This window comes from Hyla sarda, chromosome 10, assembly GCF_029499605.1.
Source record: "Hyla sarda isolate aHylSar1 chromosome 10, aHylSar1.hap1, whole genome shotgun sequence".
Classification (NCBI taxonomy): Eukaryota; Metazoa; Chordata; class Amphibia; order Anura; family Hylidae; genus Hyla; species Hyla sarda.
This window is the reverse complement of record NC_079198.1, coordinates 25,402,331-25,428,075: the sequence shown is the minus strand read 5'-3', so window position 1 is coordinate 25,428,075 and position 25,745 is coordinate 25,402,331. Positions and strand designations below refer to the sequence as shown.

The following is a 25,745-nucleotide window of genomic DNA, read 5'->3' as shown; positions in this document are numbered from 1 at the left end:
GCGCAGTAATGATAGCGGGGTGCTGCAGCAGCGATCCCCGGGGTCCCCAGCAGCGGGACCGCGGCGATCTAACATATTATCCTTTATCCTTTGGATAGGGGATAAGATGTCTAGGGGTGGAGTACCCCTTTAAGAGATGAACTTAACTGGCATCAGTCAGTCCCATAGATTGTTTTTACCGTCTGTGTTCACAACTTTTATGTGTTACTTTCCATTTTATTCTCAAGTTTTCTTTCCTCTAAATATTCTCAGTTCTGCCACATATAGTAGTTATTGACATTAAAGGGGTACTCCGATGCTCAGCGTTTGAAACAAACTGTTCCGAACACTGGATCCGGCGCCGGGAGCTCGTGATGTCATGGCCCCGCCCCCTCATGATGTCACGCCCCGCCCCCTCAATGCAAGTCTATGGGAGGGGGCGTGGCTGCGTCACGCCCCCTCCCATAGACTTGCATTGAGGGGGCGGGGCTATGATGTCACGAGCTCCCGGCTCCAGCGTTTGGAACAGTTTGTTCCAAATGCTGAGCAGTGGAGTACCCCTTTTAAGCAGACAATGTTTTCATGTGATTCATCTTTATGTTTCGTTAGGCGTTCTTTCTGAAGAGCAGATCCGAAGCAAAAAGATCAAGAAGCAGCAACAAGAGGAAGATGTGGTTCGGTCCTCTGCGATTTTAATTCCACCCAGTCCTTGCGTGGTCACACAGGATGTTGTACAGCTCACACCCCAGCAAGAAGAAATGATCCAGCAACTGGTCTCCGCACAGCAACAATGCAACAAACGCTCCTTTAGCGATCAGCCCAAAGTAACGGTAAGATGAAAAACTGGACTCTGCAATGTGCTGTAGGATTTATCTTCTCTATTGTCTAGAGCAGTGATCCCCAATCTGTGGCCCTCCAGCTGCGAAACAATTACAACTTCCATCATGCCCTGACAGCTAAAGGAACGAATGTAAAGTGTGCTTCTCACCCTGGTGACCTGGCCTGTCCAGGCATTATATTGATATAGCTGACTGATTCCCTTTTAAAGGGGTATTCCGCCTACAGACATCCAAAGGATAGGGGATAAGCTGTCTGAACACGGGGGGTCATGAATGGAGGAGGCGGGACATGACGTCAGGGCTCTGGCCGCCCAAATCATATTTAGACTACCGTAGTACCCCCACGATCAAACATCTTCTCCTCTATCCTTTGGCTAGGTGATAAGATGTCTGTGGGCAGAATACCCCTTCAATGCACTTTCTGCTGCTAAGAGCTGCAGAGACCATTGGGTAACTAATAGAGCGAATTGTACCTTTCCCGACGCTGATGGTGGTTGTCACCTTACAGATTTGGACAAAATTGTTGGCACCCTTCCTTTATAGACAGAAAAAACCCCACAATGCTCCCTGAAATAACTTGAAACCGATAAAAAAAAAAAAGCAATAATGAATAAAAATGTACTGGAAAATTCACTGATGATCAGACGTCACTTCTGAATTGTGGTTCAACACCATCATTTTGAAAAACAAAATAATAAAACTGTCCTGGACCTACTGTGAAGCATGGAGGAGGCTCTGTTATATTTTTGGCTGTTTTGTTGGCATCTGGCACAGGGTGTTTTCAATCTGTACAGGGTACAAAGAAATCTCAAGACTATCAAGGCATTCTGGAGTGACGTGCTGCCCAGTGTAAGGAAGCTTTGTCTCAATCGCAGGTCATGGGTCCTCCAACAGAGTAATCACCCAAAACACACAGAGGATATTGGGAGAGAGAAGAAAAGACGGGGGGGCGCTCCCTGGTATAGTGTATCAAAAAGGTGTGCACTCTCCACCACACCAAAGTGATATACTGACCTGTAAAAAAAAAATTAAAAAAAGTTACACGTTGGTGTATAAGGCTGGAACACCACGTTTTTCAAATACGGTAACCGTATACGATTTTCCCCAAAAAAACGTATACGACCGTATCCGAAACCGTATGCATAGAGAATGCATTGTAAACCGTATTCCAAATGTTGTGTACGGTTGCATCCGTTTTGCCTCAGATACGGTTTTGCCGATTTTTCAACCGTAGGCAAAAAACGCTGTCGACCACGTTTTTGCCTCCGGTTGGAAAACAGTATGCGAACCGTATGCGGTTCTTTTAACATTGTTGTCTATGAGAACCGTACACAGAATTTCAGAATACGGTTGCACACGGTTTTGCTAATCCATTTTTGGAGTTGACACATGCGCAGATTGGAATTTCAATAGAACAATAGTAACTTTATTAAATTGCTGGAAAACTAGTTCCAACAAAATAGCAAAACCGTTGGCAAAAACTGATGCAAACGGATAGAACCGTACGGGGAAAAACCGTATAAGTTTTAATTTGGAGTCATACGGTTGTGTACAGTTTTTGCCATACGTTTTTTAGCGGAAAACCGTATACGGTAACCGTATTTGAAAAACGTGGTGTGAACCCAGCCTAACTGCAGTGGTAAGGGAAGTGGAGTACGTTTTGGCTGCCGCACTCTGACCGGTATCAAGGAAACCAATTTGGAGAAGAGAATTTACAGGCAAAAAAAAAACGGTCTTGGAGGCGCTGCTCAAAACTTGGACGCAAATGAAGGACTCAGGCCAGCACAAGACATTTGTACAATTTATTGTTTACGGTAGGGACGACGTGTTTCGGCACAGAATAGTGCCTTCCTCAGGTCCACTAAGATTTCTATAGACAGAATTTATAAACAAATGGTCTATTTTGATCTAAAAGCAAAATGTAATAGGACATAAAATTTTAGATTATATTGTTGGGTACGGCGACTACAACAAAATTTGTGAAATCCATATATGAGGACAAAAAATTGGGCTAAAAACATTTATCAAGTATCTAGATATATATGTTCAGATGGTATGGATGCTATATGCATATCATTTACAGCAGTGGTCTTCAACCTGCGGACCTCCAGATGTTGCAAAACTACAACTCCCAGCGTGCCCGGACAGCCGTTGGCTGTCCGGGCATGCTGGGAGTTGTAGTTTTGCAACATCTGGAGGTCCGCAGGTTGAAGACCACTGATATACAGATTAAATTAATGAGAAAAGGGAGAAAGAAAGGGAAATAATCTTTATCACAGACAACTGAAAAACTGTGTGAATGTGTGTGCAGTGTGGAATCCAGTAGTAGCGCTCCTAGGTGGTAGTTTCCTTAGGACTGCAAGCATTATTAATACGTTTTAGATAAGAGAGACTTTACTCACAGGGAGTTCTTAGGCTGTGTTGGGGTATTGTTAGGAGAATGGGGGGGGGGGTGGAAAGGGTTAAGTATCACTGGTGATGCGAGGAGGGAGGAAGAAGGGGCTCGTGGCTGGAGTAAAGTGAAAGTAAATATCTGGTCCGGAGATCCTGTGAGTTAGGCTGCGTTCACACGGACGTCTAGACCGTCCAGTTCTTCTCCCATCACAAATAAAAACTGACTTTAAAAAAAAACTGACAATAACTGATACAAATGGATGTTATCCGTTTGGATCCATTATTGTTCAGTTAATAAACAAAAAAAAAAGCATTGAAAAAATGGATGTCATTAAAGGCTCATCCGTTTTCCATAGACTTCAATGTTAAATTTACTATATCTGTTTTTTCGTTTTTTCTTTTGTTGTTTTAACGGAAGAAAAAATTACTGCATGTGCCGTTTTTTCTGCAGTCAAAAAAACGTAAATGAGTGCAGACTGGTACAAACGGATGTAAACAAATTGTAAAAAAAAAAAAAAGAGCGGGGGGGGGGGGTTTATTGGAGGATTAATTGGGTCTGGCAGGAATGTTTGCTATGTTATGGCATTAAAGTATGGAATGATGGGTGTGGAGGAGGTCTTAAGTTGGACGGGGATGGGATGAATGGGAGGTAGAGTGTGAAGGACAGGGGGGTCTTTGGGCCAGTATAAACTGCTAGAATCGGAATGGTGCTGGATGGCTGTCTGGATTGTGGTTCAATAAATGTAAAAATGGCGGATACAGGGTGGGGAGTGGGTATAAGGGGTGAGAAGAGGGTGTGAGGGGTGTACAAAGTGGAAAAACAAATCAGTTCTATGCATTCATTAAGACCGTCCGGATGTAGACAATGCATTTTGAAAATCCAAAATGCTTCTCTTTTATTTAGGGTTGCCACTCTATTGTCTGTATCCAGCGGGATTAGAGGGGGTTGAGCACGGGGTTTTGTTATTTTTCTCAAATGGCTGGGTGCCAATATATTCCAAAGAGTCTTGGCTCCAGGTTTCTCGCAAATTAATTTCTTCATAACTGGGTCTTGTAGCAATGTGTGCCAGTGTTTCTGAAAGATTCTTCGTATCTGGGTATGTGATTGTACGTGTTAATGCAATTTGTAGAGAATTCTGAGATAGTGGTATGGGCATTCCGGGACTTGGAGGTGGTATTTAGGTCTATTGTACTGATACGTGGAGGTAATAAAATTTCCCGGTTGATTGAAAGGTTCCGGGAATAGGCATCTTTCAAGATGGTGGTAGGATAGCTCTTTTGTTGGAACCATTTTTGTAGGATCTTAGATTGGGTTTTGTAGTCGCCTACATCTGTGCAATTTCTTCTGATTCTACGGTATTGGCTAAATTGAATATTTTTTAGCCATTTTTTATAGTGGGCGCTTTGGAAGTCCAGGAAACTGTTGGTGCCAACCTCCTTGAAGTGACTACAAGTTGTTATTTTGTCTCCTTGGTGGTTGACCTGAAGGTCTAGGAAGACGATTGATTCTGAGCTCATATTAGGGGAAAATTCTAGTCCTCATGTGGTGGTGTTCAGATGCTTGATGAACTCTTCCGCTTGGTTTAATCTTCCACTCCAAATTAGAAACAGGTCATCAATGTACCTCTTATAGTATACAATATGAGAGCTGAATTCGGTGCATCATGAGATGTAAACTGTCTCGAAGCCCCCCATAAAGAGGTTGGCATAGCTGGGGACCACACGGTTCCCCCATTGCTGTGCAACGTTTTTGATGGTATAAGCAACCTTCATGGGAAAAACACGTTGTGTGCTAGAATGATTTCTAACCTGTCTAATAGGAAGCAGATTTGTTCTTCCTCCAATTCTCCAGTTTGGCATAGAAAGTCTGCAGGTTTTTTTTAGGCCAAGCTTGTGTTTAATATTTGAATATAAAGAAGCTATATCCAAGGTCAGGAATATGTCATCTGGTTGCCATTGGATCTCTGCCAGGTCTCTGATTAGGCTTGCTGAGTCCTTCAGATAGGATGTTGCAGGGTGATAACAATTTTCTGTAAGAAAAGATCCAGGAAGTGTGACAGCTGACTGTTTAGGGAGCCAGTGCCTGATATCATGGGCCTACCAAGTTGGCAATAAGGTCCTTGTGGATCTTTGGCAGGTGGTAGAAGAATGCAAGCTTCTCATTTTTGTTCAAAATTTCGTCTGAGTATGCTGTGGAGATGAGTTGTGTATAGTCTTTAATGTAGGTTCCAGGTGGGTCTTCAGATAGTTTGGTATCGTAGGATGTGTCTGATAGGATGCGGTCTGACTCAATCAGGTAGTCTGTTCTATTCTGTATTACTACCCCACCTCCTTTATCTGCACTTTGTCTTCCTAGACCTTCAGGTCAACCACCAAGGGGACAAAATAACAACTTGTAGTCACTTCAAGGAGGTTTACACCAACAGTTTCCTGGACTTCCAAAGCGCCCACTACAAAAAAATGGCAAAAAAATATTCAATTTAGCCAATACCATAGAATCAGAAGAAATTGCACAGATGTAGGCGACATAAAACCCAATCTAAGATCCTGCAAAAAAACGGTTCCAGCAAAAGAGCTATCCTACTACCATCTTGAAAGATGCCTATTCCCGGAACCTTTCAACCAACCGGGAAATTTTATTACCTCCACGTATCAGTACAATAGACCTAAATACCACCTCCAAGTCCCGGAATGCCCATACAACTCTCAGAATTCTCTACCAATTGCTTTACCACGTACAATCAATCGCATACCCAGATCTGAGGAATCTTTCAGAAACACTGGTACATTTTGCTACAAAACCCAGTTATGAAGAAATGAATTTGCGAGAAACCTGGATTCACCTTCCGAAGAGCCCAGACTCTTTTGGAATATATTGGCACCCAGCCGTTTGAGAAAAATAACAAAAACCCGTGCTCAACCCACTCTAATCCCGCTGGATACAGACAATAGAGTGGCAACCCTAAATAAAAGAGAAGCATTTTGGATTTTCAAAATGCATTGTCTACATCCGGACAGTCTTAATGAATGCATAGAACTTTGATTTGTTTTTCCACTTTGTACACCCCTCACACCCTCTTCCCACCCCTTATACCCCCTCCCCACCCTGTATCCGCCATTTATACATTTATTGAACAACAATCCAGACAGCCATCCAGCACCATTCCTATTCCAGCAGGTTATACTGGCCCAAAAACCCCCTTCACACACTCAATTAACCTGCTCTTTTACCACCCATTCATCCTATCCCCGTCCTACTTAGGACCTCCTCCACACCCATCATTCCATACTTTAATGCCATACCATAGCAAACATTCCTGCCAGCCCCAATTAACCTCCCCCTCCCCTCATTAATTGGATATAATATGCTCTCATCCCCCTAATCTTACATGATCAGTCCATCCCCATTATACACATACAGGCTTCAAAGCCAATCATTCTGGGCATAATGCACTAATCATCCCTACATACCGCCATTACTCTGTTGTCCTTCCAATCATGTCAGTATATACCATTACTCTTCAATTTATATACATTCTTTCCCTATGCTTCCTAACTACTAGCATACACCATTCCATATCTCCCTGACTGCAGGCATTATGTCAACCCATGGAGGTCTGGATATGGAGTCAAACTCGAAATCAAAGTGGAAAACCACACTACAGGCTGATCCAACTTTGATGCCTATATGACCGCCCTACAACGCCTGGGCATGCTCTTGATCAGGTGGCGGTCCTGGACAGTCTGTGGTGCAACGTGACGTTGATGGATGGAGCGAGACATGATGTCCCCGATGTGCTCAATTGGATTCAGGTCTGGGGAACAGGCGGGCCAGTCCATAGCATCAATGCCTTCCTCTTGCAGGAACTGCTAACTCACTCCAGCCACATGAGGTCTAGCATTGTCTTGCATTAGGAGGAACCCAAGGCCAACCGCACCAGCATATGGTCTCACAAGGGGTCTGAGGATCTCATCTCTGTACCTAATGGCAGTCAGGCTACCTCTGGCAAGCACATGGAGGGCTGTGCGGCCCCCCAAAGAAATGCCACCCCACACCATTACTGACCGACCGCCAAACCGGTCATGCTGGAGGATGTTGCAGGCAGCAGAACGTTCTCCACGGCATCTCCAGACCCTGTCAAGTCTGTCATGTGCTCAGTGTAAACCTGCTTTCATCTGTGAAAAGCACAGGGTGCCAGTGGCGAATTTGCCAATCTTGGTGTTCTCTGGCAAATGTCCTGCACGGTGTTGGGCTGTAAGCACAACCCCCACCTGTGGACGTTGGGCCCTCATGGAGTCTGTTTCTGACCATTTCAGTGGACACATGCACATTTGTGGCCTGCTGGAGATCATTTTGCAGGGATCTAGCAATGCTCCTCCTGCTCCTCCTTGCACAAAGGCGGAGGTAGCGGTCCTGCTGCTGAGTTGTTGCCCTCCTGCGGCCTCCTCCATGTCTCCTGATGTACTGGCCTGTCTCCTGGTAGCTCCTCCATGCTCTGGACACTGCGCTGACAGACACAGCAAACCTTGCCACAGCTCGCATTGATGTGCCATCCTGGATGAGCTGCACTACCTGAGCCACCTGTGTGGGTTGTAGACTCCGTCTCATTCTACCACTAGAGTGAAAGCACCGCCAACATTCAAAAGTGACCAGAACATCAGCCAGGAAGCATAGGGACTGAGAAGTGGTCTGTGGTCACCACCTGCAGAACCATTCCCTTATTGGGGGTGGGAGTGGACAGTGTGATTTCACAGAAGTGTCATTGACTTGGAGTTACATTGTGTTGTTTAAGTGTTCCCTTTATTTTTTTTTAGCAATATATACCGTATTTATCGGCGTATAACACGCACTTTTTAGGCTAAAATTTTTAGCCTAAAGTCTGTGTGCGTGTTATACGCCGATACACCCCCAGGAAAGGCAGGGGGAGAGAGGCCGTCGCTGCCCGCTTCTCTCCCCCTGCCTTTCCTGGGGTCTAGAGCGCTGCTGTCGGCCCTTCTCACCCCCTGGTTATCGGCGCCGCTGCCCGTTCTGTCCCCCTGACTATCGGTGCCGGCGCCGATAGCCAGGGAGAGAGAAGCGGCGCCGACAGCCAGGGGGAGAGAAGGGGCAGCGGCACCCATTGCCGGCGCCGCTGCCCCGTTGCCTCCCCCCATCCCTGGTGGCATAATTACCTGAGTCCGGTCCGCGCTGCTCCAGGCCTCCGTCGTGCGTCCCCGGCGTCATTGCTATGCGCTGAACGGCGCGGCGCATGACAGAGCGCCGCGCCGTGCATAGCAACGACGCTGGGGATGCACGACGGAGGCCTGGAGCAGCGCGGACCGGACTCAGGTAATTATGCCACCGTGGATGGGGGGGAGGCAACGGGGCAGCGGCGCCGGCAATGGGTGCCGCTGCCCCTTCTCTCCCCCTGGCTGTCGGCGCCGCTTCTCTCCCCCTGGCTATCGGCGCCGGCACCGATAGTCAGGGGGACAGAACGGGCAGCGGCGCCGATAACCAGGGGGGGGGGTGAAAAGGGCCGACAGCAGCGCTATAGACCCCAGGAAAGGCAGGGGGAGAGAAGCGGGCAGCGACGGCCTCTCTCCCCCTGCCTTTCCTGGGGGTATATCGGGGTATACACGCGCATACATGCACCCTCATTTTATCATGGATATTTGGGTAAAAAACTTTTTTTACCCAAATATCCTTGGTAAAATGAGGTTGCGTGTTATAGGCCGGTGCGTGGTATACCCCGATAAATACGGTATTCACAGTTTTTCAGTTTTCTGTGATAAAGATATTATTTCCCTTTTTTTTTCTCTTCCTTTTCTCATTACTTTAATCTGTATATGATATGAATATAGCATCCATATCATCTGAATAGATATAGACTGACGAACAGGGAACCTTTTAAAATTGCTTTTATTATTAAAATTATTTTGAACACTTGTCGGATGTATATATTTCTATAGATCGCACCTTAGCTGCCTTCTTCTAGCCTTCAACACAAATACTTTAAAGAGACATGTATCTTGCTTCTGTCTTCTATTGTATAATGTCAGGCAGTGTTCAAACTGTGCGTATATTGTGCGTTTTATTGCTGTGCACAGATTAATTGCAAAGTGGGTATGTGCAAATTGTCTTCTTAACTGGGCAATCAGTTGTATCCATCAGTGTAGTGCTTTTTGGTGAGTATGTTACATACACTGTCCTCATTCACTCATAGCATTGAAATGTTATTGCACTGTCCACAGTCTATTATTGCACTATTAATTATTGCACATGCCACTTAGCTTTTTTTCTTCCTTTAGGAGATAAGGTGCGTCTTTTTCATCCTTGGAGCTTGAGTATGCGTATTAAGCCGATCCTATGCCGATCGGCCAAGGGCTTGAAAATGGTGGTGTGAGGCCACAGAAACGTTGCCTGTATTTATCTTGGAATAAATTCTTTTGCACATTTACTTGGAGTGCTGCGGTCGCCATCTTTGTTGTATTACCTTTTGGACCCAGGACCGGGGTCCCAGAGACTGACTGCACCCACGCATATTTGGCTTGGGAGTGCTGCTCTTCAACTTGTGTGTGTGTGTGTGTGTGTGTGTATGTATGCATGTATGTATGTATGTATGTATGTATGTATGTATATGTATGTGTGTGTGTATGTATATATATATATATATATATATATATATATATATATATATATATATATATATAATATTTGATTGCCAATATTTAACAATCATTTAGCTTTTTTAACTATCAACCATTCTTTAATTCCCAACTATTGATATATTTGAATATGAATTTTGCCTGTATGCATAGAGAGATTCAACAAATAATCTCTATGCCTCCACTATTGAATATTGCTTAATGTCATGTCATATCATGTTGAATGTCTTGAATGCAATACCGCCATCAATATGGGCATTTTTTATTTAAATTTAATGTCGCTAAAAAAAAAAAATGTTTTTAGACCAGTTTTTAGTCCTCATATATGGATTCCACAAATGTTGTTGTTGCTACCTTCAAATATAATATAACATTTTATGTCCTATTATCCTTTGCTTTTATATCCGAACAGGCCAATTGTATATAATTCTTTTGTCTATAGAAATCTTGGAGGACCTGAGGAAGGCACTATTCTGTGCCAAAACACGTCGTCCCTACTGTAAACTATAAACTGTACATTGTCCTGTGCTGGTCAGAGTCCTTCATTTGCATCCAAGTTTTGAACAGCGCATCCAAGATTGTTTTTTGCTTGTATATTCGGTTCTCCAAAACACACAGCTAAATACACCAAGAATGGCTAAGAGCGAAGATTCTGAAGTGGACTCTATAGACTCTGACCTGACTCCTATTGAACATCTGTGAAAGGAGCAGAAACCTTCTGTCTGGAGAAGACACCTTCACACCTGAGACAGCTGGAGCAGGATCTTATGAGGAGTGGGCCAAGATACCTGCTGTCTGGAGGAGACACCTTTACACCTGAGACAGCTGGAGTAGGATCTTATGAGGAGTGGGCCAAGATACCTGGAGACAAGGCAGAAGTCTCATTAAAAGTTATAGAAATTGCTGGATTGCAGTGACTGCCTAAAGGTTGTGCAGGGAACCATTATTTTTGTCCAGGACAATTTCATTATTTTGATATTCAAAATTATTCTGTTGGACCACAATTCAGAAGGGTACCAACAATTATGTGCACACCTGTATAAAATTGTCTTTTTATTTCTTTGTCAATTGTGAAGGATGTGGGACCAAGCTGTTCAAGTGCCACAACCTGGCAACTCCCTTGCTCACTCTCGCCTTCCATACCCTCCTTGACCTCCCTGCCCATTTTTGACTGTACGTCAGTGAAGAATGGTCAGGGAGATGAGAAGTTAGGAAGGTGCCAGGCTGTGTTACTTGAACAGCTTGTCGTCCCCTCTTTGATGCTTGGCTCAGAAATAACAAGGCAAATCTTTAAAGGGGTACTCCGCTGCTCAGCGTTTAGAACAAACTGTACCGAACGCTGGAGCCGGTGCTGGGAGCTCTTGGCATCATAGCACCACCCCCTCATAACTTCTTTGCTCCACCCTCTCAGTGCACGCCCCCTCCCTTAGACTTGCAATGAGGGGGTGGGGCTATGACATCATGAGCTCCCGGCTCTAGCGTTGTTCCTAACACTGAGCAGCAGAGTACCCCTTTAAGTTTGGCAACCACCATCAGCTCCAGGAGAGGTAGAGTTTGCTTTTATACTCTTACAGCTATCCAATAGTGTCTGCAGCTCTTAGCAGCAAATACAGCTGACAGATTCCCTATATATCTCTGAATTGTGGGGGTTCAGCCATCAGCAATCACGAGGATGGGGGTCACATGCGTGTATGATTGAATGGTATAGTGGTTGGACATGCACTCTGCCGTGCCATTCAACTCTATAGGGCTGACAAAGGTAGCCAAGCAATGAAAACAGCTATCTTTGCTGCAAAACTGACACTTGCTGCTTCTACATAGCATAGAAGCAGAGTAAATGGAGAAAAGGATGGAGGGCTTCTGCTGGTAATGATGGGACTCAGAACGCCACGGTAGCACAGGATGATATTTATTAAAAGAATATGGACAGCGCGTTTTGGCACAGGCATGCGCCTTCCTCAGGTCCACAAAACAAATTGCTGCTTTCTGGGGTATGTTGCTGTGCTTTTGATGCCACCAATTTGATTGTTTTGTGCTACCATGGCGTTCTGAGTCCCGTCATTACCAGCAGAAGCGCTCCATCCTTTTCCCTCCTTTTCTCCATTTACTCTGCTTCTACACTTCCGTACCCTTGTGTATACAGAAAAGGGAAAGTGAGCTGCACACTGCACATATTCCACCCACCGCCCCACCGCCACTGGGTCTCTCTTGTTCTGCTGGACCACCCCAGGGGATCAAGTGTGACACCCAGTACGAGGTGGGGGGGGTTCCGTCCATTATTTTCCTATAACCAGCACACCAGAGAGCGCCCCTCTTTTTTCCTTTCTGCCTTTGCTCTACATAGCATAGTTCACAGCTTATCTTTAGGGGACCCAGAATTGAGCACCCTGTGATGGATTAAATTTTTTTCTTATTTTATTATAAAAACAAAACCAAAAACTGCCTCATTTTTAAATAGGTATGCTCAATAAAATGATAGTAAAAATGGAGTAAAATGATCACAATGAAATCGCCAGTGGCACCATTCCCCTTCCTCTGACTGTAGAGCTAAGTGAATTTAGGACAACAGTACACGGCTGTGATTTCTACAAAAGCAGCTCTTTAAAGCCTTTTGAACTTGTAGAATTACTCATGGCAGACACTTGTGTCACAAAACACTTAACTTCCTGTCTACTGTAGGGCATGCTGGGAGGTGTAGATTTGCAACAGCTGGAGCTCCTTGTTTGAGGAACACTGGTTTAGAGTATACTGAGAATATGAGTGAATATCCGTCTGCTGATATATTAACCATAGCTGGTTTCATGGCTGCAGATGGAGGATGTCGTCTTGTTTTAACTTTTATTAGACGGTAGACCGAACAAACGTCCATTTCACATCCTCATTTCTCTCCTATGGCTGACTCAGCATATAACCTTCCTGTCTCACATTTAGCGCGTGCTTTTTTATTTCTTTTTTTAGGGGCCTTATCCTTATCTCCTTCCTTTTCAGCCATGGCCTCTAGCCAATGACCCCAACAGCAGGGAAGCCCGCCAACAACGCTTTGCTCACTTTACAGAGCTTGCCATCATCTCTGTGCAGGAGATTGTGGATTTTGCCAAACAAGTCCCTGGCTTTTTGGAGCTGTCTCGTGAGGATCAGATAGCTCTTCTTAAAGCATCCACCATCGAGGTAAAGACTTGTACAAGTCATGTGGCTCATGAGCATATGCAATGAACGTCTGAGACTACTATCCGTAATTGCACTTAAAAATTGTTTTGGTACAGGGCTGGTCCTCTCAAAGATGATGTCCAATAGGCATAGTAAATGCTGGAACTTAAATCTTCCACCCAAGTCTAGATAAAGACCTGTAGGAATCCCCAGCCATGACAGGTTCAAAGCGCAACGGTCTTGAAATCTGGGTGCAATAACCTGCACACAGTCTTTGTAGTGTGTGCAGGTGGTGGGTATAGCAATGTTTTTACCTAATATTTGGTGGCTTTCATTACCCCAATAAATGCTTTCGATGAAAGCCACTGACTGTCAGATAGGCGTGGCGCGAGGTACGCGATGCCCCACTACCACGCCCATCCCCTGTAGGTCAGTGCTGGGAGCGCTGTGTGATTGACATACAGGTCCCAGCGCATGCGCCCATCAGCTAATCTATGGTGTGCGCCGCTGTGTGTCATCCAGCAAGCGCTCGCTCCCCTACAAGCGCTTGCTCCTGCTGCAGTCTTTCTCCTCAGTGCACCTGCGCAGTGCTAGCTGGATGACACACGCACACGTTAGACTAGCTGAATGGCGCATGCGCTGGGACCTGTGTGTCAATTACACAGCGGTTTCAGCGTTGACATACAGGGGGTGGGTGTGGCGGGGCATCGTGTACCTCGCGCCACGCCTATCCGACCGTCAGTGGCTGTGATCAAAAGCATTTTTCGGGGTAATGAAAGCCGCCAAATATTAGGTAAAAACATTGCTATACCCACCACCTGCACACAGTACAAAGGTTGTGTGCAGGTTATTGCACCCAGATTTCATGACAGTTGCGCTTTAACTGATAATTATTGATCCCACATTATCATCATGAGCTGTATATAACCATCATCCTAATAGTTATGGGGCTTTAATAGAGCCTACAGCTTCTGATTAGTTATGTGAATAGTGCACCAGAGTTCGGTGCGTGCAAAATGTAGCCCTGACTATTAATATATTACTAAGTGCTGTGTAAAATGTATCCTATATGTAGAAGTATAAGAGTACAGTTGAAGGGGTACTCCTCCCTTAGACATCTTATCCAAAGGATAGGGGATAAGATGTCTGATCGTGGGGGTCCCGCCACTGGGGACCCCCGCGATCTCTGCTGCGGCACCTCAGACATCCGGTGCACGGAGTGAACTTTGCTCCGTGCCAGATGACTGATGATGCGGGGCGGAGGCTTGTGACGTTAGTCACACCCCGCTTGTGATGTCACAGCCACGCTCCCTCAATGCAAGTCTATGGGAGGGGGCGTGACAACAGTGACGGCAGTGACGCCACGAGGGGGCCTCTGGCGCTGCACCCAACACTCTAAATGAACGCCGGGTGCAGTAGGGAGATCGCGGGGGTCCCCAGTGGCAGGACCCCTGCAATCAGACATCTTATCCCCTATGCTTTGGATAGGGGATAAGATGTCTAGGGGCGGAGTAAAGCTGGAGGCACACATTAATGTTTCTGGCAGGGGCAGCACATTGGTTCAGTGGTAGCACTGTTGTTGCCTTTCAGCGATGGTGTCCAACAAGGGCCACATCTGCCTGGAATTTGAATGTTCTCCCCATGTTTGTGTGGTTTTCCTCCTGCACTCTAAAAACATGCTGCAGTTAGATTAGGAGCTTAAAGGGGTACTCCGCTGCTCAGCGTTTGGAACTGTTCCAAACGCTGGAACCGGGAGCTTGTGATGTCATAGCCCCGCCCCCTCATGATGTCACACCTGCCCCCTCAATGCAAGTCTATGGGAGGGGGCGTGATGGCTGCCACGCCCCCTCCCAGTTTGTTCCAAACGCTGAGCAGCGGAGTACCCCTTTAAAAGGAGACCGGAACCATTGTGATAAACTCTGTACAGCACCCTGACATAGATTAAATATATTAAAGGGGTACTTCGCCCCTAGACATCTTATCCCCTATCCAAAGGATAGGGGATAAGATGTCAGATCGCTGCTGGGGAGCCCCGGGGATCGCCGCTGCGGCACCGCTCTCTCATTACAGCACAGAGCGAGTTTGCTTTGTGCGTAATGACGGGCGATACGGGGGACGGAGCAGCGTGACATCATGGCTCTGCCCCACGTGACATCACGGCCCGTCCCCTTAATGAAAGTCTATGGGAGGGGGCGTGACGACCGCCACGCCCCCCTCCCATAGACTTGTATTGAAAGGGGCGGGCCGTGACGTAACGATGCTCCGGCCCCTTTACTGCCCGTCATTACGTGCAGAGCGAACTCGCTCTGTGCTGTAATGAGAGCGCAGTGCCACAGCGGGGATCCCAGGGCTCCCCAGCAGCGGGACCGCGGCGATCTGACATCTTATGTCCTTTGGATAGGGGATAAGATGTCTAGGGGCGGAGTACCCCTTTAAATAAATGTTGGAAAAGAACGTTAAATGTTTGGACATGGCTTTCTGGAACTTATAGTTCCTCAGCATCAGGTAAGCCACATGTTGTAGACCGCTGCTTTCCAACTTCTTACTTTGATTCCTCAACAGATCATGTTGTTGGAGACTGCAAGGCGTTACAATCATGAAACTGAATGTATAACCTTTCTGAAAGACTTCACATACAGCAAAGATGACTTCCACCGAGCAGGTGAGTTCCGTACTATTTGTATTGGGGCAATTGCTCACAACTGTATTCAGAATACAGGCCATATAGATCAATAAAACCGTGTCCATAGCTTGCCTTGGGCACAGAATATACCCCTTGGTGCTTCCAATTGTATTTGGAGGCACACCTATTTTTTTATTTTTATTTGTTTTTTATTTATTTATTATAAAGTACTTTCTTAATTGAAACAAGCATGGCACATAATAAAACACAGTTGAAGCAATTATCCAGGGTTTAAATAACAGAGCTGATTTCTTCCAATAATAACAGGGTCACTGCTGTCTTCAGGTTGTGTTGTGGTATTGCAGCTCAGTTCCATGGAACTGAACTGAATGGAACGAAGTTGTAATACCACACACAACCTGAGGACAGGTGTGGTGCTGTTTTTGGAAAATTTTTGCTCTGTTTTTTCTGTTCCCGGATATCCCCTTTAATTTACCTTGGATTCCCTCAGCCAAAGGATGTCTGGACATGCTGGGAATTGTAGTTTTTCGACAGCTGGAGGCACAATGTTTGGAAAGCACTGATCTAAGTAGTGAAAAAGCTTACCTAGGTAAGATGAATGCTTGATATGATCTATAATAGATCTGTGTCCCTGATGCAACAGAAAAGGCCTGCCTTAAGTGTACATATTATAAAAGTACATATTGGCCCTGATTTACTATTGTAAACCAGACCTGTTTTGTCAGGTTGGGTGCTAAATTCTGGTGCATTGCACCACAAATTGTGTCTGTGCCAGAATTTGTGGCAAAAACACGACCAGCACTCTCCATTTTACTTAGAAAACTCAGAGGGCATGGCCACCGAAAAGGGAGCGTGTCCCCGACATAAAAAAAAAAAATCTAACATATTTACTAAGGTTTCCACAGAAAATGTGGTGGATTTGACCTCTGGAAAACCCCACATATCTTCCTCAGGGGGGGGGAAAGAAACAGGGTATCTGCATATATAGAAACAAAGGTATAGGTTATATTGAAATCTCCATTGACCCATTGGATTAAGTTGTATGCTGCCAGTACCTTTTGATCTGATCCTTAAACACTGGTACCTATATCTTTGTTTCAATATAACCTATATCGTTGTTTCAATAAACACAGATACCCTGTTAATTTTTCCCCCATGAGGACGCCATGAAATGTGGTAGAAACACGTTGGGGTAAAGGGAATGTATTTTCTCTTCTATACCCTATTGTCCGGCAAGACCGACAATAGGTGGCCCATTTTAATGGTATTAGGGTACACATATATTTGGTGTAATTTTTGTATCACATTAAAAGTTATGTTTTATGCACTTCCTTCCCCACCTATTTTCTGCTTCTGTTTTTAGTGCTGGGGAAATTTATTGGATGTGCGGCATATCTATTGACTGCAGGTTGTCTCTTTTGAGCTTACATATAACCTCTGGCCTGAGGGCTACATGAAATCCTTAATATTATTTCCATATAGGGTTGTATGGGTACTATTTAAGATGAAGCTAAATGGTGATTCTTAACAAGAGGTTCTGCATCAGTGCCTGGAGTTATGAATCTCTATCTGCTCCCAAAGACTCACTTACCTGGCTCAGTACTCGAGATTTCACTGTCCTGTTGTAGGCAACAGCTGAGACATGCTCTGTCCATGATAACACGACAACCAGACATGGCTGTTCTGAATCTCTGCATGGGATTACTGGAGACAAATAGCTCTCCATAACTGTTTGACTTAATGTTTTTTGCTTTATTTCGTTCCCAGGGTTACAGGTGGAATTTATAAATCCCATCTTTGAGTTTTCACGTGGCATGAGGCAGATGCAACTGGACGATGCAGAGTATGCCCTCCTTATAGCGATAAACATCTTCTCTGCTGACCGACCAAACGTGCAGAACCACCAGCTTGTGGAAACCCTCCAGTTACCATACGTGGAAGCTCTGCATTCCTACACCCGTATCAAGCGACCTCAGGTAGAGATGAATTATGAGTTGTATTCAACTGAGAAAATACTGTGACCAGGGAGTTGGAGTTTTCAATTCATTGTCTTTTGCAAACCTGAAAAAGGGAGGAAATATTAATTTTAACCTGTTGGGGACGAAGGGCGTACAGGTACGCCCTGGTCCCATTATCGGGGTTTGAAGCATGCTCACGAGCTGAGCACGCTTCAAACCCAGTGGGTCCCAACTGCTATCAGCAGCCAGGACCCAGGGTTAATGCCGTCCACCGCTGATCGGGCCGATGCCCGGCATTAACCCTTTAGACCCCACAATCAACTTTGAAATTGAAAGTAAAAGTATCCCGGTAGCTCAGGGGAGCTAATCGGGACCATTGCGGTGAAACTGCGATGTCCCGATCAGCTGAGAGGATGGTGGGAAGGCACTTACCTGCCTTCTCACCATCCAGTTGGTCTTCCCGGCTGGAGCAGCAGAGCACTGATAACACTGATCAATGCTATGCTATGGCATAGCATTGATCAGTATATGCAATCAAAAGATTGCATGTTATAGCCCCCTAAATAGCGTTAATTCACTTAGAAACTTTTTTTTTTAGCCCTTCCTGATAAGTTTGAATTCACCCCTTTCCCCATTTTTTTAAAATAAAATAAAAAATTTAAATAATCATGTTGTACCGCCGTGTGCGTAAATGTCCGAACTATTAAAATAGAAGGTTAGCTAAACCGCACGTTCAATGATGTACATGTAAAAAAAAATTCCAAAGTCCAAAATTTTGCATTTTTGGTCACTTCATATACCATAAAAAAATGTATAACAAGCGATCTAAAAGTCCTATTGAAACAAAAATGGTAGCGAGAAAAACTAAAGACTGTGGCACAAAAAATTAGCCCTTATACATCCCTGTATATGGAAAAATAAAAAAAGTTATAGGGGTCAGAAGATGACTATTTTAAACCTACTAATTTTGGTGCATGTAGTTTTTATAATTTTTTAAGTAGTAAAATAAAATTTAACCTATATAAATTGGATATCCTTGTAACTGTATGGACCTATAACATATAAGGTGTCATTTTTACCGAAAAGTCCACTGTGTGGAAACAGAAGCCCTAAAATAACAAAATGGGGTTTTTTGTTTTAAATTTCACCCCACAGATAATTTTTTTTTCTTTTTTTCCACGGATTTTTATAAAATAAGTGATTTGTTATTACAAAGTACAATTGGTGATGCAAAAAACAAGCCCTTATATGGGTCTGTAGGTGCAAAATTGAAAGCGTTATAATCTTTAGAAGGGAAGGAGGAAAAAACGAAAGTGCAATAATGATTGTCTGGATCCTTAAAGGGGTACTCCGCTGTTAGACATCTCATCCCCTATCCAAAGGATAGGGGATAAGATGTCTGATCGTGGGGGGCCTGCCGCTGGGGACGCCCGCAATCCCCCCCGTCAGCAGCTCGGAACCTCAGCAGCCCGGAGCTACATTTTCTCAGAGGCTGCTGACTGGTGGTGCAGGGGACAGGGCCTCCTGACGTCACGTCCGCCCCCTCAATGCAAGTCTATGGAAGGGGCATCACGCCCCCTCCCATAGACTTGTATTGAGGGGGTGGGCCTTGATGTCACGATGCTCTGTCCCCTGCACCACCAGTCATCAGCCTCGGAGAGAACTTAGCTCCGGGCTGCTGAGGTTCCGAGCTGCTGAGGGGGGATCGCGGGCGTCCCCAGCGGCAGGCCCCCCACGATCAGACCTCTTATCCCCTATCCTTTGGATAGGGGATGAGATGTCTAACAGCTGAGTACATGGATTCGAGAAAATGCAGTTAAGCAGATGCGCCCACCCTAAACAGCCACTGCTATGCTGCTTTCCTGCACAGTGGTGTACTGCATCCTCAAGTTAGAGCCCGACCCCCAAGACAATCTGGTATTGATGACTTGGCCTACGTTCCTACGGCAGTTTCTGCCGAAATGGAATGCACGTCCTGTTCAATGGGATTCCGCTGTCCCATTCACACATCAGATTTTCTACTACGGACCAGTCTTTAAATTTTGCGGAATTGCAGGTGGAATTCCATTGAACTTAATGGGGCTTAGAATTTCAGCAGATTTCAGTGTTTTGAGCTCACATAAATTCTGCAGAAGTGTCCCTCATAATCAGCAAATCTGCTAAAATTCTTCTTTGCAGAACGGAATTAGAGCGGAATTGCAGAATTTCCACCTTTTTTAAACAGCCTTATTCTGAGGATAACCCTTTCAGGATATCTGGGGAGTATTTAAAATGCATGTCCTGCAGGTGGCAGTGTTGTTCTCCGGTAAAAGATTGTGTGTTTTATTTATTTTTTAATCTTTTAGTCAGTGGATTAATCCATGTTAAAATCCTTTTGTGTGAAAAAGCTCCTGAACAAAAGCCTCAGTCACCAGACTGTATTCAGAAATATGTTATTTCTCTCTTAATATGTGTATGTCATAGAAGTTTTCCCTCGGAAGTATTTTTAGTCTGATGTGCAGCATTCTGTGGATAGATAAACAGGTCCGTATTGCTGGCTCTTATCCACAGAATTGTGCAGATGTGACGTTACTCAGATTCTGATTTTTTTTTTCACTTTTATTTTACGTGCTTTAGTAAGATGCCTATTGATTAGAATTCAGAGCGTCCTACTCATCCATACACAGAGGGTATCCTGGCATCATATCATTTGTCTATATTTTCTTTTTCGTCATATGTTTACGTGTCTCTTGAACATCTTTTAGTCAGGAATCTTTTATAATCTCTCATGTTTAGTTTCTCTCCATGATCCCCCATCATTCTGACAGCTAGGAACCATTTGGCCTGATAATAGTTTTAAATTAACGAAGCAAAGGTTTCTGTAGTAATATATGAGGAAGTATTACTTTACTGAGAGAGTAGTGGATGCATGGAATAGCCTTCCTGCAGAAGTGGTCGCTGCAAATACAGTGAAGGAGTTTAAGCATGCATGGGATAAGCATAAGGCTATCCTTCATATAAGATAGATAGGGATAGATATAAGGCTATCCTTCATATAAGATAGGGATAGGTATAAGGCTATCCTTCATATAAGATAGAGATAGGCATAAGGCTATCCTTCATATAAGATAGGGATAGGTATAAGGCTATCCTTCATATAAGATACAGATAGGTATAAGGCTATCCTACATATAAGATAGGGATAGGTATAAGGCTATCCTTCATATAAGATACAGATAGGTATAAGGCTATCCTTCATATAAGATAGGGATAGGTATAAGGCTATACTTCATATAAGATAGAGATAGGTATAAGGCTATCCTTCATATATGATAGAGAAAGGTATAAGGCTATCCTTCATATAAGATAGGGATAGGTATAAGGCTATTCTTCAGGCTATCCTTCATATAAGATAGGGATAGGTATAAGGCTATTCTTCATATAAGATAGGGATAGGTATACGGCTATCCTTCATACAAGATACAGATAGGTATAACGCTATCCTTCATATAAGATAGGGATAGGTATAACGCTATCCTTCATATAAGATAGGGATAGGCATAAGGCTATCCTTCATATAAGATAGAGAAGTATAAGGCTATCCTTCATATAAGATAGAGAAGTATCAGGCTGCCCTTCATATAAAATAGGGCCAGGGACTATTAATAGTATTCACAATATTGGTCTCTCTGCTGTCTCAAACATCATGTTCGCTCTATATCTGAAACTAAATCTTTCTCAAATAGAACTTCTTGTATTTTCTTCATCGACTAATCTAACTAAACCTGATTCTTCCATCTCAGTGTGTGGTACTGTGATAACTCCCGGGTAGCTCGCTGTCTTGGTTAGGCTGGACTCTGATCTGTCTTTCACTCCCTATTCACGTTCTTGTCACCTGCACCTTATGAACATTTTCAAAATCTGCAAGTTTCTTACTCATGAAATAGCTTAAAGAGTACCTATCATCAAACTATATTTTCTAAACTAACTCAGATTATATTTCCTAACTACTCCGAACACCCCTCCTGCCCTTAAAATTTTTTTTCTGAGCTTTCAAAAGCTGTGTATCATACCTTTCCCCTGCTCACATTGTGTGAGCTCCCAGCAGGAGAAAGTGGGCGTTCCCCAGCAGGCGTGATGTCACTGAAGCCTGTGAGAGCTGTGCCTCACCATGCCCCGCACACACTTCCTAAGTTTAGTCTCCTGCCAGGCCGGGAGGAGACCAAACTAACTGTAATTTTGTAAATTACTTCCACTAAAAAAAAAATCTTAATCCTTCCAGTACTTATCAGCTGCGGTTTACCACAGAGAAAGTTCCTTTCTTTTTGATTTTTTTTTTTCTTTCTGACCACAGTGCTCTCTGCTGACACCTCTGTCCATTTCAGGAACTGTCCAGAGCAGGAGAGGTTTGCTATGGGGATTTGCTCCTGCTCTGGACAGTTCCTGATATGAACAGAGGTGTCAGCAGAGAGCACTGTGGTCAGACTGAAAAAAAAATTCCAAAAGAAAGGAACTTTCTCTGTGGTAAACAGCAGCTGATGAGTACTGGAAGGTTTAAGATTTTTTTTGTAGAAGTAATTTACAAATCTGTATAACTTACCTGCACCAGTTGATTTAAAATAGTTTTCTACTGGGGTACCCCTTTTAAATATTGAGTAATATTGTAAACAGTCACTGATAAGAGCGTCTCGGCACCACTGTCACAAACTAATGGTCTAATGTAAACCCCTCCGGCTTTGAATAGAGACTCTGGTATACGGTGCTCACGTTCAACATGTTAATTAACACAGGTACAGGAAACAAAAAACACAAAGCACTCACCAGGATGTCTCTTGTCAATCAGATGAACATCTTTATTTCCATTTTACTATAGGAGCAGGGAGCGGAGAGGGAAGGTGGCGTGGGGGAGGAGGACGGGCGATGGAACATCGCCCGTCCTCCTCCCCCACGCCACCTTCGCTCCCCTGCTCCTACAGTAACATTGACAAGACACATCCTGGTGAGTGCTACGTGTTTTTTTTGCTTTTCCGGTACCTGTGTTAAGTAAGGGTGCGTTCACACGGCCGTCTGTCCCCGTCTTTTTTTTTTTTTTCCTCGTTTAGGTTCCGCTGTTGCAGCTTGTATACGGATTACAAACGGTTGTAAAATAATCCCATTGATGTCAATGGGATTTTTTTAACAATCCTTTCACATCCGTTTGCACCCGTCTGCACTCATTTCCGTTTTTTATTTTTTTACGGGAGAAAAGATGGTGCATGCGTTATTTTTTTTTCTTCTCCCGTCAAAAAAACAAAAAACGCATGCACCATCTTTTCTCCCGTCAAAAAAAAAAAGAAAGAAAGAAACGGATACAGTAAATTTAACATTGAAGTCTATGGCAAAACGGATGAGCCTTTAAGGTCATCTGTTTGCATCTGTTTTTTTTTTCAATTTTGTTTTTTTGATTCTTTTTTACTTGTGAGCATGCTCAGAACAAAAAAAAAAAAGTTTTCGTTTATTACCCCCTTAACATGCGCCATCAATGTACGGTGGTGCATAGTGTCACTTAGCGCACAGCGCCGTACATTTACGGCCGGCTGTGATGTGAGTGCAGAAGATGCATTCGCTTCATTGCCGGCTGGTTCCAGCAGCTGTCAGCAGCCGCGGACCCGACGGTAATGGCGGACATCAGCGATCACGCTGATGTCTGCCATTAACCCCTCAGATGCCGTGATCAATACAGATCACGGCATCTGCGGAAGGACTGCATTTATAATGGCTGACCTGATCACTCGCGGCACTGCCTCCGTCACCTGCCTCCGTCCGTCTCCCGGGGTCTTCTGCACTGATCTGCCTTTCAGCAGACCAGAGCAGAAGATAGCTGATAATACTGATCTGTGCTATGCCCTATGCATAGCACTGAACAGTATTAGCAATCTAATGATTGCTATAAGTAGTCCCCTATGGGGACTGAAAAGGTGTAAAATAAATGTAAAAAAGTTTTTTAAAAAGTGAAAAATCCCCTCCCCAATAAAGTTTTAAATCACCCCTTTTCCCCATATTAATACAAAAAAGCGTAAAAATACGATAAATAATAAACATATTTGGTATCACTGCGCGCGTAAATGTCCGAACTCTAAAAATATAATGTTAATGATCCCGTACTGCGAACGGCGTTAACATAAGAAAAGAAAAAAAGGGGGTAAAATAAGTGATGTCATTACAAAGTACATCTGGTCACGCAAAAAACAAACCCTCATATGGGTCCGGGAATGGAAATATAAAAGAGTTATGAATTTTAGAAGGCGAGGAGAGAAAAACGAAAATGCTAAAATAAAATTGTCTGTGTCCTTAAAGGGGTAGTCCAGTGGTGAAAAACGTATCCCCTATCCTAAGGATAGGGAATAGGTTTGAGATCGCAGGGGGTCTGACCGCTGGGGCCCCCTGCGATCTCTCTGTACGGGTGCCAGGCTCTCTGGCCAGATAGCGGGTGTCAACCCCCGCACAAAGCTGCGGCCGACACGCCCCCTCAATACATCGCCATGGCAGAGCCGGAGATTGCCGAAGGCAGCACTCTGGCTCTGCCATAGAGTTGTATTGAGGGGGCGTGTCGGCCGCAGCTTTGTGCGGGGGTCGACACGCCCCCTTCACGCGGGCTGTCGGGGCCCCGTACAGAAGATCGCAGGGGGCCCCAGCGGTCGGACCCCCTTCGTGATCTGCAACTTGTCCTCTATCGTTAGGATAGGGGATAAGTTGTTCACCACTTGTTTACTACTGGACTACTCCTTTAAGCGGTTAACTGAACAATAACTGATACAAATGGATGACATCCGTTTGCATCAGTTATTGTCCGTTTTTTTTTTTTTGTTTGTTTTTCTTGAGACGGGAGAAGAACTGGACGAGTCTAGACGGCCTTGTGAACGCTGCCTAATATTGTAATGCCTGATACTTTGTAAGGTGTTGTGGAATCTGTTGGTGCTTTATCAATTATTTATTGTTACTGTCGCCCCATAATAATGTAAAAAAAAAAAAAAATGCCATAATAGATTTAAATATTCCCAAAACCTAGTCCTATTACTTATCCTTTTTCCATTGCTTCCCCAGGATCACCTGATGTTTCCTCGTATGTTGATGAAGTTGGTCAGCCTGCGGACCCTCAGCAGCGTGCACTCGGAACAGGTGTTTGCCCTTCGACTTCAGGATAAAAAACTGCCGCCTCTGCTGTCTGAGATTTGGGATGTTCACGAGTAGAGGATAAAGGACGGTGTGTACCCGAGAACCTCTAACCTCCATATTGTGCTATGGACCGAATGCCTGACCTGCGTTCGGAGACCCTTCTGACGTGACGCCGGGAGATGATGCCGGTGTTTTCAGCTAACCCGGACTGTCTTAAGGACAGACACTGGCGGGGACTTATAAACAGCTTTACAAAGACTTCTTTATAGCCGGCCCGATCTGTATAAAGGGTATGTCTCCCTTTCTTGAGGCTTGTGTCCCACTTGTCTGGTTTGGATTAGGTAAACCATAGTTTGGTGAGAAACGGAGCTTCTTACCCCCCACCCCCTGGGATGATGACTTTTATAAAGTAACTCCCCTGCAAGGCTCTATAGAACTTTTTCACAGTCGTGACAATGACTTCAGAGCAAGTCGTGCTAGATGTAAATGTACAGAGATACTTTAGTATAGTCTAGTGAAGCAGTGACTGAGCCACTGGACTTCGCATTAATCCTGCTGTTGTGGAACCTATCAAAAGAAATAGTATTTTCTTATACGGAGGCGGTTTTATGTTGTGCTGTAAGGTCCGCTACCTCCCTAGTGCTGTCAGTGTAGTGAATCAGATATCGCTATTAGAGATGAGCCAACTTACAGTAAATTCGATTCGTCACGAACTTCTCGGCTCGGCAGTTGATGACTTATCCTGCATAAATTAATTCAGCTTTCAGGTGCTCCGGTGGGCTGGAAAAGGTGGAAACAGTCCTAGGAGACTCTTTCCTAGGACTGTATCCACCTTTTCCAGCCCACCGATGAGCACCTGAAAGCTGAACTAATTTATGCAGGATAAGTCATCAACTGCCGAGCCGAGAAGTCCTCACTTAATTGCAATAGACTATCTTCTGCCAGCTACAAATGACATAATCCTTCCTACATCGAATTTGCACTTACATGGACTTTCCTGACTTC

At 44.5% G+C, this 25,745-nt stretch overlaps 2 protein-coding genes across 7 annotated transcripts in view; one reads left to right on the top strand and one right to left on the bottom strand.

Moving 5' to 3' along the window:
* The window catches only part of LOC130294550 (testicular acid phosphatase homolog), a 131,794-nt gene extending 114,385 nt beyond the window's left edge, over positions 1 to 17,409 (bottom strand). Inside the window, exon 1 of the mRNA XM_056544526.1 lies at positions 17,240 to 17,409. Coding sequence (XP_056400501.1) covers positions 17,240 to 17,374 — 135 coding nt within the window. The 5' untranslated portion in view covers positions 17,375 to 17,409. The remainder of the gene's footprint in view (positions 1 to 17,239) is intronic.
* The window catches only part of NR1H2 (nuclear receptor subfamily 1 group H member 2), a 58,492-nt gene extending 33,011 nt beyond the window's left edge, over positions 1 to 25,481 (top strand). For all 6 annotated transcript variants that reach the window (XM_056544522.1, XM_056544519.1, XM_056544523.1 and 3 more), the window contains 5 exons: positions 589 to 809; positions 12,846 to 13,025; positions 15,567 to 15,666; positions 17,416 to 17,624; positions 24,669 to 25,481. In XM_056544522.1, the coding sequence (XP_056400497.1) occupies positions 589 to 809; positions 12,846 to 13,025; positions 15,567 to 15,666; positions 17,416 to 17,624; positions 24,669 to 24,815 (857 nt within the window). In that variant the 3' untranslated portion in view covers positions 24,816 to 25,481. The remainder of the gene's footprint in view (positions 1 to 588; positions 810 to 12,845; positions 13,026 to 15,566; positions 15,667 to 17,415; positions 17,625 to 24,668) is intronic.
* The last annotated feature ends 264 nt before the right edge of the window (positions 25,482 to 25,745 follow it).